We start from the raw sequence: 11,260 nt of genomic DNA, 5'->3' as shown, positions 1-11,260 counted from the left end.
ACAGGAAGCGCTGTGCTTTCTGGGTGGCAGGAGCTGCAAATGGGCAGCTTCCCCCTCGGCCCGAGTTTAGAGAAAAGTCGGTAACACACAAAACCAAGACCCGCACGCAGGCCCCGTGCCCCCTGGGATGGAGTCACTGAGAGGACGACGGCCATGAGCGCCCGGGGCGGCGGGGGGCGGGTGTGCGCCCGGGGCGGCGGGGTGCGGGGGTGCGCCCGGGGCGGCGGGGTGCGGGGGTGCGCCCGGGGCGGCGGGGTGCGGGGGTGCGCCCGGGGCGGTGGTGTGCGGGTGTGCGCCCCGGGGCGGTGGTGTGCGGGTGTGCGCCCGGGGCGGCGGGGTGCGGGTGTGCGCCCGGGGCGGCGGGGTGCGGGGGTGCGCCCCGGGCGGCGGGGGGCGGGTGTGCGCCCGGGGCGGCGGGGTGCGGGGTGCGCCCGGGGCGGCGGGGTGCGGGTGTGCCCGGGGCGGCGGGGTGCGGGGGTGCGCCCGGGGCGGCGGGGGGCGGGTGTGCGCCCCGGGCGGCGGGGTGCGGGTGTGCGCCCGGGGTGGTGGTGTGCGGGTGTGCGCCCGGGGCGGTGGTGTGCGGGTGTGCGCCCGGGGCGGTGGTGTGCGGGGTGTGTGCCCGGGGCGGTGGTGTGCGGGGGTGTGCCCAGGGCGGCGGGCCCCGGTCCCAGGACTGAGCCGGAGAGTCCCGGGTCCTCACCTGGGTCACTCACGGCGACAGAAAGGAACCCCACGACCCGGTCACCACGCGATGCAGAAGGAGCTCCTACACCTGCACGTCAGTGTGAGTGAGAAGGCGAGGGCGCGCCCACCCCGTCTTCCAGGGGAGAGCCCCCACCCCTATGAACCGCGTGGGGGGATACCCTGTAGCAACACTCCACCCTCCCTGCAGGGGGACGCCGGCCGGGGCCCCCAATTCAGAGCCAGCCATGGGACCTGCCATCTTTCTCCCCGGCCCCAGACAGGCGTGCTCACACAGGCCTCCACGGGAGAACGGACGGACCACGGTGGGAGCCAGCGCCCCCAGGAGAGCCGGGCTCAGACCACACGGCAGACCAGGCCCCGGCGCCGCCCAGGGCACGGCCCAGACACGGGGACGCGGAGGAGGGTCCCGAGGGCGGAGAGAGAGGAACAGGGCCCAGCTCGATGACCGTCCGCACCGTCAGTGCCGCCGGCTGGGACATCACCCTGTAGGCAGCCCTAACGGGGACGAGAAAAGCCAGTGTCCTCAATGTCCAATGGCCACAGCCTCAACACCACGGAGACTGACCCGCTGCGGGGCAGGTGCCCCCAGAGACGTGCCCACCCCAGTGCACACGCAGCCCCAGATGCCCAGATCCAAACAGAGCCCGCTGGCTCTGCCGGGCACGCCCATGGCACCGCAGTCCTGCAGTCCTGGTTCCCATAACCCGCGTGTGAAACCGACACTGAGAGGTGTCAGCGTGAAGTAACGTGATGTCAGGACGGCTTTCAACAACAGCCCGTCTCCGCACACAGAGGGGGGGTCAGACCTGTCACCGCGGAGCTGGGCGCGGGTCGTGAACCAGGCTCTGCCCTGTGCCGCGAGGAGGGACCCCAGACACGACAGGATACAACACTGTGTGTCCACGGCACGCCGTGAGCTGCGAGTGACCTCGGGATCGGCCCACAGCCCCCTGCACCACTGTCTCCTCGGAGGCAGAGCAGCCCGGCTGAGGCCCGGGCCCGTGAGCCCACCGCCAGCGCCCGCCACCCCGTCAGCCTCCGGGAGGCCTCATCACGGGGAGCCCGGCCCGCACAGAACACAACTCAGACGTCAACGTGTCCGAGGAAACACTGCAACCGGCAGAACGAGCGGCTTCCGGCTCCGACGGCAGTGAGGACGGCGCGAACAACCGGAGTCAGCTGACAGCGGCCACGGAGAAATCATCGCGGCTCTCCCCCCACGCTCGGGGCCGAGCAGAGCACGCCGCTCCTGAGCCCACGCCCCGCACGCGCGCTGCCTGCGGGAGGCTTCCTACAGGCAACCCAGACGGAGCATCGAGATTCGGAGTCGCCGGGCTGCAGCAGCAGGACCAGGCGTGCACTCAGGGCCCAGGCGCCAGGCCCACGGGTGGAGGCCTCACTGCGCAGCTCCCAGCGCGGGGCCGGGGGCCACTGCTCCTCCGTGGTCCCGTCAAGACCCTCCGGGACCCCCGTGGCGGGCCTCCCGGCTCACGTCCCAGCGGCCCCCGCCTGGGCGGCCCCCCTCCATCCAGCGCCTCGCCCGCCCGCAGCTCACCTAGCTTTCACAGCTCTAAGACCTTTGTAAATCGAGACAAAACCGACGAGGGTCAGGCGGGCTGGGCCACACTTCCTGTGCACAAGGACGTTAAAAAAATCACAGTTTTGATAGTTCTGCAAAAAAACTTAGCAAATTTACAACAAAACTGTCAAGTAATTAAGGCAAGGCACTTCACACATGAACTTAAACTGCTAATTAAAATCCCCTCGCTTAATTGACTACATTTGCATATCATTCAACTTGGGAGCGTAATTTTTTTAATGGTTTGGACAAATCGGTTGTAACCTCCGGGAGTGGGCAGCAGCCGGGAGGCCCAGGTGGGTCTGGGGCGCCAGGGGCATGACCCCAGGAAAGGGGTCCCCCACCCGGCAGGCCGGACACCCCACAGGTGTGCAGTGTGGTGACGGTACCTCCCTTCTGCCCAGCTCCCGACTCCACGCCCAGCGGGTCCCAGAACCGCCCGGGCAGGCACTTTCCTCCCCCCGGGAGCGGGTCCTGGCCTCCCGCCCACCAGCCACGGCGGCTCTGCGTGCTTGCCCAGCGCCAGCCCTGCCCTGGGGAGACCCCCTCACCCTCCAGTGGCGACGGGTCCGAGTGCAGATGACCCCGCTGACCTTCCACAAGCACCAGCCCAGCCCGGCAGAGCCAGGCACGCGTAGGCTCGTCCTCAGGAAGGGCCTGCCAGGACTCAGCCCAGGAGCCCAGGGCTGCTCGGACCCGGCCGGACCACGCCCACGTCCCAGGCGGGGGCTTCCACGTGGTTCTCAGCGCAGCACCCGCAGTCCACGGAATTGGCGTTTTCCCCGCACCGGAGCCCGGGCCTGCACAGGCACCCGGCCCCGCACAGCTCGCTCCGACGGGCACGTGCAGCAGCGAGTGCACACGAAGCCGGCGCCGGGCTGCCCGCGCGGCCTCAGGACGGCGGGTAGCACGGCGTCGCCCCGCGCGGCTCGGAGGGACCCGAGGCCGCGGCGAGCACCACCGCGAGCAGGAGGCCACGGAGACGGGCAGCAAGGACCACAGGCGGGGAGGAGACGGCCTGGCACCGGCCCCCCATCACCGCAGGCCTGAGCGGCAAGACAGCGCCACCGGCTGGGCTCGGGGCAGCGCCACGGCGACGGCCAACAGGCCGGCCGAGCAGGAGGAGCTGGCACGCTCCCCGGGGAGATGGTGGCGCCAGCCCCCGACTAGAGGCTCTCGCAGGTCCCCCGGGCCCGTGGTCGCATGGGGGTCCCTGGTGCCTGTCAGTGCTGATGGGGGGGCTGTACGGGCTCGGGCCGTCCCTGACCCAGGTCACTGAACGGGAGGAGAGACCGGGCCTCAGCCTCCGTGCTGTCCCCCAGCGAGCACCTTGGGGTGCGAGGCCGGAGAGGCCTGGGGAGCCCCCCAGCTGGGAAAAGCGAGGACCAGAGACCATCGCCCAGACCCTCCCCAGACACGTCAGCCCTGCCCCTGGCAGAGGAGAGTGACGTGGGCACACGACACCGCCCCTGGTGAGGGTCCCCAACACGCACCCCCACCCGACTGCTCCTGGCACGTCAGCCCGAACCTCAGTGCCACCCACACACGGGGGTCTCACCCTGGGGCTGGGGGTGCACAGCTCAGCTGCCATCGGCGACTCACCCCTCACACGGGGTCCAGACCCGCTGCACCTCGGCCCCTCGGGGCAGAGTGAGCCCGACAAGTGCCCACTGCCCTGCCCTGCCCGGCCCCGAGCGAGCCCCTCGCTCGGCCTGCCCTCCGCCCATTTCTCCGCAGCAGGAAGCCTGCTTTCCACAGAAGCGTTCCTCCCCAAGGACCAGCCGGCGCCCGGGGAGGCCGGCCGGGCAGGGCCACGCTGGACGCCGCCATCAGCGGGCGGCAGGCGCCTGTCGGGTGCCTTAGGCTCCTCCGGGTGCCCACACAACGGACCTGAGCGAGCATCGTCTCCAAAACCCAAACAGGCAGGACAAGCGTCTGCCAAAGGCCCCTGCCCCCGAGAAAGGCCCCCCCACCAGCCGTCAGAGGGGAGCTGCTAGCACCCCGAACGTCATGCCTCCGAGCCCGATGGGCTGACGGAGCCCCCGCCCGCCCGGTGACGCCCAGCACAGCCCGCCGCCCACCGGAGAGCCGGGCCGGGGCGGGCCAGGCCCCCCTGACTGCCTGAGTGCCTGCCGACGGTGCGGCCCCGGGTCCTTACGTCATAGTGACACCGGGAAGACGCAATCCCCGCGCCCAGTCTGGGTCTCCCCCCAAACGCCCACTCACGGCCCTGGATGCCCAGCAGGGGGGCTCCCTCCGCCCAGCAGGGGCCCCATCCCTCTGGTTCCCGCCACTTCCCTTACAGTTGGTATCTGAGTCCAGGTCCTCATTTTATTGAGTAATTTTGTAGTTGATCCTCGCTGAGGGCATTTCCCACTGGTCTTCAGAGAGCGGGGGACAGCGGGGGAGACAGAAGCATCGAGGTGAGGGACACCCCGGGCAGTTGCCTCATGCCAGGGCCTGCCACAGAGGTAGCGTCTCTGACCGGAATCAAACCCGGGACCCTTCAGTGCTCACGCGGCCGGACGCTCTACCCACTGAGCCAAACCGGCCAGGGCTGGGCCCTCCATGCCAGCAGTAAGCAGACACACGTGGGGGTGACGCCCAGCGCTGGGGGGCCCCAGAAACTCCCTTGGCCCCTCCTCGGCGGGGTCCCAGCAACGCCCCTGAGAGACAGCCAGCCGGGCGCAGCCAGGGGCCACGGGGCCGGCTGCGGGGAGGGCAGGTTCCTGGAGAGCCGTCCTCCTGGCGAGCCCGTCCCCCTTTCTCGGGGCCCGGCTCCACGCCCGCCCGCCACCAGGTGCTTCCTGAGCAGACGTCACCTGAACCAGCCCCACCCGCTCTTCCTGGGGCCCCGCCCCCGAGGTCAGGACGGAGGCTGGGGGGGCCGGAGCCACACCGTTCCCACGAACAGCCGGCCAGACACAACCCCCACACGCTCCCAAGCAATGACTTCCTGTTCCTCCTGCGAGTCTGGCCCGCCCCCCGCGTCTGAGCCCGTACACAGGCACAAGGCGTGCCCGGCCACCATCTCGCCGCCGGCCGCCATCCCAGCGAGCCGCCCGCGCCCGGCGCTGCCAGGGGAGGGGACCGCCTCCTCCTCCAGCTCTCACTGATCGGAGGGAAATAACCCAGCCGCTGTGTTTTGACTCAAAACAAAGAAACTTTTAAAAAACATTTCGGTTGAGACTTGCACAATTCTTCCAGCCAGAGGTCTCCCTCGCTTTCGCAATCCTTAGAGAGAGCCACACTATTGCTGCTTGTGTAACAGTCTCCGGCCGCGCCGGCACGGGCACCTCCCGCGGACGGTCTGGTGCAGCCCGGAAGCGCCGGTGGCCCGTCTGGGGCTGGGGTCACGCTTCCTCCCGTCCGTCCCGTCCGCCTCGCCGACACCCAGCACCGACGGCACAGCCCGCGCCGGCGACTCACGGGCCGAGGGCGGCAGGGGCGGAGGTGAGGGCCGCTCGGTGACCTGCTGCCCCCAAGTGCGACGCCCACGTCAGGGAAACCCCAGGAGGCAAGGGGCCCAGCCCAGCTCCAGAGGAGGAGCTGGACCCGGGAGGTGGGCCATTCCCGGGGAACCACCGGACGGGGCTGCTCGCTGCAGACAGACAGACGGACGGACACCAGGCAGCCCCCCCTCCCCTGCTCCACGGCCAGGGACAGGGTGCAGGGCAGACCAACCGCTGTTCCCCATTTGAGAAGACACCCCGCAACCTTTACCCTAATGTCCAGACTGACGCACAGACCCATCCTTCTGCATTGGGGGGGGGGGGGTGTGTGCCAGGAGCCTCCCCTCAAAGCATCACGCGAGATGGCACCCCACCTTCTCAGCCAACGGTCTGGACCCAGGAAATCACCTGGAACCCCACAAAACAGAGCACACCCAGGGGACACAGGACAGTGGACCCTTGAGATCGTGGGGCCCGGCGGCCAGGGGAGCACAGCTGCCCGCGGAGGGGGGTTCCTGGAGGGACACGCTGGCCGGAGCGGCTCCCGATGGGACCCCCTTCCCGTGGGAATCCTAGCTCAGAGGTCCCCCCGAGAGGGGTCCTGAGAGGCCAGCCGCTCGAGGCTGAGCACCGGGAAGCCAGCGTCCACTCGACAGACCGTCCAGCCGTGGGCGCTCCCGCCAAGCCCCGTGGGCCAGGGGGCGGCCGGCCTAACGCGCCAGCCACACGCCAGGGCCACCCTGCGGGAGAGCCCCCTGGAACTCTGTCGGAGGGACGGAGGGTCAACACTTCCGAGGAGCCCTGCTGGGGCCCCAGGGACGCATGCAGCACCTGGTCCCGGCAGGAGGGGCAGCGGCTCACCTGAGCCGCTAGGACCAGCCCGACCGACGTGGCCGACGCCACCGGACCAGCTGGGGAGGCGGAGTCCCAGCAGCAAACGGACACGTTTCCACCCGGGGACACCGACACCTCCACACCAGGAGGAAGCGGCTGCCGCCACGTCCCACGTCCCGGTGACACGTGAGGAAACAGAGGCACAGGCTACGCAGCCCGCTCAAGGCCACCAGGCCAGCGAGGCCCCATGCGGCTCCCACCCTGCTGCACTGTGGCGCCCGGACAGCAGGCGGGGGAACTGTGGGACCCGTCACAGCAGAGGCGTCATGAGGAGGCGTCATGAGGGCGATGCTGCCCCCGCGGGGTTCCCAGCCAGAGCTGGCACCCGCCCCACGCTCGGTGCCGCCCGGCAACCACAGGAACCGCCGGCCCCCGGCTGGGCCGCGGCGAGGGGCGCGCAGGCGACGGGGCCTGGGGACACCGCCCAGGCACAGAAGCGAGACCCAGCGTCCGTCTGGCAGGCCCGGCGACACCTCGGCCGCTAACACCCGGGACGCACTTCCTCCCCGCAGAGCCTCCGCCAGGGGAGCCGGGCCCAGAGAGCCGCGCCAGCCCCGCTTTGTGCCTCCCGCCGTCCTCGGCGCATCAGAAACATCACAACGAGCTACAAAGGACGTGGAGGCATCCACGCGGCCATGGACGCCCGTCCAGAGGCAGCGGGAGGAGCGGGCGGCGCTGGGAGGGGTCTCCCCAGCGGCTGCTTCCAGAGCAAACAGCCTGGGCAGCTGTGTGTCCCCCAGCCCGAGGCCGGGACCCTCCCCTCACGTGGTGCCTCTGGCGTGTAGACACGAGCACACGGCTGTGCTGGGGAGATTTAAAGGGGACCACACACCCCAAGCCTCCATGGTGCTATCAGAGCCAAGGCAGCAGGGGAGGGGCCAGGCTGGCAGGAAGAGCCCAGAGGCGGGGTAGGGGTGGGTGTGGGGGGGCAGCAGGAGGGCGGGCAGGAGCCCTGGAGCTGCAGCCGGCAGACGGGACAGACCTGGGGCCCAGGCCACGGTGAGGACGGGGCTGGGCTGCCCTGAGGCCTGGAGGCCCACCGCTTGGGAAATGTCTTAAGCCCGTCCACGCGGTTTCCGAGCGGCTCTGAAGGGGCAGTGCTGACCATCTGCCGCGGTGGCCGGAGTGAAAGTGAGCTCCGACCGCGGTCTGTGCCCTCTCCCCCGGCCGTGCCCTCCCCGCCTAAGGACACAGCCCGCACGGGTGCAGGGCTGCTGCGGGCGCCAGGCCGGCCGCGGCGGCGGCGACAGAGGCAACACCAGGCCGGCAGGAGACCGCAAACACACACATGACCCAGATTCGGACACAAACACGGAGCAGACACGCCCTGCCAGACAACACCCTCTGCTGTCCGCGCTGAAGGTGAGGGCCTGCCACGGCCTCGCCCGCCAGCTCCAGGCGGCCAGGACCCACCCGTCCCCCACACGGGCCCCTCAGGCCACGCTGGCTGTCCAGGGTGCAGCCACCCCAACTGGGAAGGCTCCCAGGTCCAGGGAGGGCCCAGCATGCCTCCGAGAGCCAAGTCCACCTCAAACGAAGGGCCCTGCCGGCAGCCTTCCACCAGCACCCCCGGCGCACCCGCTGCCCCACGGCAAACCACGGTCTGCACACAGCTGCCACCTGGGCACTGGGCTAGCCAGGGCAGAAGCTCACACACACACACACACACACACAGAGGCGCACACACACAGGCAAGTACACGCACACACACATGCACAGGCGAGCACACACGCACATGCACACAGGCAAGCACACATGCACAGGCGAACGCACACAGGCGAGTACACGCACGCACACATGCACACACACACATGCGGCGCCCCTTCCGAGCACAGGCGACAGGCCCTCATTCCCAGCCCCTCCTCCGCTCCCAAGACTGACACTCCGCTGGAGGGGCGCCCAGAGAAAATCGGGCGGGAGCTCTATTCACAGATTCAGAAAAAGAAGTTTGATGCAATAGCTGAATTAATTAGCCTCCCAGAATAGCTGAGCCAGGGCAGCATTCTGTGCAGCTTTAATAAGCCTGGAAATGCAAAAGGAAAGTTGCAGATTCGTGGGGAGGGGGCGACGCCAAGGGAAGCTGGTGAGGACCTCAGTGTCTCGTCCAGTGTCCGGCAGTACCGGGAGGGGCCAGGCACACACCGGCACCGCCTGGCCTGCCTGCCCTCCCTGTCCTCCAGGCCAAGACAGAGGGACGTGGGCGCCTCCAAAACAGACTGCAAGCCACAGGCCTCTCGAGCTCCCGCCTGGGTGCCCGGTGCCCGCTGCCCGCACACGGACTCTGGGCTCCCTCCCTGGAAGGCCCGGGAGACACAGAGCTGGAGTCCCCAAGTCTCGGCCCCCTGCCAGGGTGCCAGGACACAGCTCTGCCTTCCAGTTTCCCCGGGACTTCCAGGCACACACAGAGGCTCGGCCTGGCCAAGTCTGTCCGCGGGAGCTGCGGGCAGGCACCCCTCGGTCTGCAGGTCTGGGAGCTCCGTGCTGACGGCAGTGCCCTTTGCCCCCACCTGGTCTGGACACTTCCCGGGGTGCCCAGAGGAAGGCAGGCCTGGTAAGGCTCCCGCTGGGCCCGGCCTAGGTCTCACTTCCCAGGACCCTGGGCAGGAGCGTCCCGAGGCCCGAGGCCTGCCCTGCCCCGCCTTTCTGGGCAGCTGCGCGGCCGGAGGGCTTCTCCCCCCACCGGGCCAGGCCAGGCCAGGCCGGCCGGCCAGCCCTAGGGCTCAGGCAGGAGGAGGCCGCCCCCCCAGCCACAGGGCCATCCGGGGACTCCAAAGCTAACCTGACTCTCCTTCAAACAAAGCAAAACCCTGCGCCGTGGGGGAGGCAGCGCAAAGCAGGTCTCAGCCTGCAGAGGCAGGGCCCCTGCCCGGGAGGCCCCCACCCTCGCCCGGCCCGGCCCGGCCCCACCCCGCCCGCCCGCCCGCTCCCTCCCTCCCTCCCCCGGCCGGCGGGGACACTCACCAGGGGCACCCTCCGCTTGTACTTGTTGCCGTAGTCGAACTTCTCCTTCACGTCGTCCAGGCAGCGGCCCAGGCGCGCCTGCTCCTCCTTGCCCGTGTAGTCCTGGCTCAGCAGGATGTAGGCCCGCCAGTTGGCCGAGTCGAAGCCCCAGTGGCAAGTCCGGTTCTCCAGCGCCTTGTGCGAGTGCACCACGAACTTGTGCGGCGGGTACATGAGGCGGCAGTCGAGGCACTGGATGCAGGCGGCACTCGGGCTGCTGTAGAGCTCGGGCACCAGCAGCCCCTTGCACTTGCCGAAGCACTCGTGGTACACGCGCAGGCTGCGCTCGCGCAGCTCCAGGCCCAGCGCCAGGCCGGCCGCCAGCTCCTTCTTGCAGGGCGGCGGGTAGGCGCCGCCGTAGAGCAGCGCGTTGCACAGGCGCTCGGCGTCCGTCTTGGTGATGAGCCCGCACGAGGGCGCCGAGAAGGGCAGGATGCCCATGACTTTCAGGATCTCCAGCTGGTCGGCCGTGCAGCGCGAGCAGTAGATGTGCAGCTCGTCGCACACGGAGTTGATCTGCTGCAGCGAGAAGTCGCGCAGCACCGAGTTGAGGATCTGCGGCAGGCACAGGCGCTTCTCGCCGCCCACCACGAAGCACGAGATGGTCTCGCCCTCCAGCACGGTCTCGCAGCGCTCGGTGGAGCGGTCGGACGGCATGAAGAAGGGCCCGGGCAGCACGGGCGGCGGCGGCTGGATGGCGGGCAGGTGCAGCACGGGCGGCGGCTCGGCGGCGGCGGCGGGCAGCGGGGCGGACACGGCGGCCGCGCCCGCCTCCTTGGCGCTCTCCTTCTTGTAGGCCTCCTGCGCCCAGCGCGCCGAGAAGGCCGCCGGGCCGCCCAGCGAGCTCATGGAGCTCAGGTGGAACTGCTCCAGCGTCTTCTGCAGCCCCGGGTGCGGCTGGAAGCCGCCGCGCCCTCCCGCCGCCGCCTCCATGGCGCGCTCCGGCTCCGCGGGCCGCTCCCGGTCCCGCGCGCCGGGGCCCCCGCGGCCGCCGCCGCCGCCGCCCCGCGCGCCCCGGCGGCGGCCCCGGCCCCGGCCCCGGCCGCCCCCCGCCGCCGGCTCCCGGACGATCACGGCCGCAGGCCTCGGCCTCGCCCGGGGGCGCGAAGGGGAAGGCGGGCGGGGCGAAGGGGTCCCGCCGCTGCAGCCCGCCGCCGCCCGGGCCCGGCGCCACATCCACGCGCCCCGCGCCGCGCCCGCCGCCCGGGCCCCCCGCGCGCCCCCCGCGCGCCCCCCGGGCCCTAGGCGCGGGGCATGCCCCCGCGCGCGCCGCCAACGCCAACGCCAACGCTCGCGGGCCCGGGGTACGCGGGGGGCGCGCGGGCAGGTGCCGGCGCCGCGAGGCGCGAATCGCCGCGGTGGCCGAGGCCGCGGGGCCCGGGAGGAGCGGGGGCGCGGGCGCGGGGCCCGCCGGGCCGTCCTCGCGCGGCGCGCCGCCGCCCCGCTCCTCCCACCGCGCGGCGCCCGCCCGGCTCGTCCCGGCGGCGCTGGCCGGCCGCGTCGCGCCCGCCGCCGGCCGCCCCGGCCCGGCCCTGCCCGCGCCCACCCCGCCGCCCGCGCCGGCTCCGCGGCCCGCCCGCCGGCCGCCCCCCGCGAGCGCGGCCTCCGGGGCGGCGGAGCGCCTGTGAGG

At 71.1% G+C, this 11,260-nt stretch overlaps 1 protein-coding gene across 2 annotated transcripts in view; it reads right to left on the bottom strand.

Annotated features, from left to right (window-relative positions):
- Positions 1-11,018, bottom strand: part of SKI (SKI proto-oncogene) — a 47,708-nt gene extending 36,690 nt beyond the window's left edge. The window contains exon 1 of one of the 2 annotated variants that reach the window (XM_036460970.2): positions 9,592-11,018. In XM_036460970.2, the coding sequence (XP_036316863.1) occupies positions 9,592-10,806 (1,215 nt within the window). In that variant the 5' untranslated portion in view covers positions 10,807-11,018. The remainder of the gene's footprint in view (positions 1-9,591) is intronic. The other variant, XM_036460971.2, reaches the window with a different exon arrangement.
- Positions 11,019-11,260: the final 242 nt, after the last annotated feature.

The sequence above is a fragment of the Pipistrellus kuhlii genome, unplaced genomic scaffold, assembly GCF_014108245.1.
Source record: "Pipistrellus kuhlii isolate mPipKuh1 unplaced genomic scaffold, mPipKuh1.p scaffold_m20_p_34, whole genome shotgun sequence".
NCBI classification, from domain to species: domain Eukaryota; kingdom Metazoa; phylum Chordata; class Mammalia; order Chiroptera; family Vespertilionidae; genus Pipistrellus; species Pipistrellus kuhlii.
This window is presented reverse-complemented; position numbering and strand designations above follow the sequence as displayed.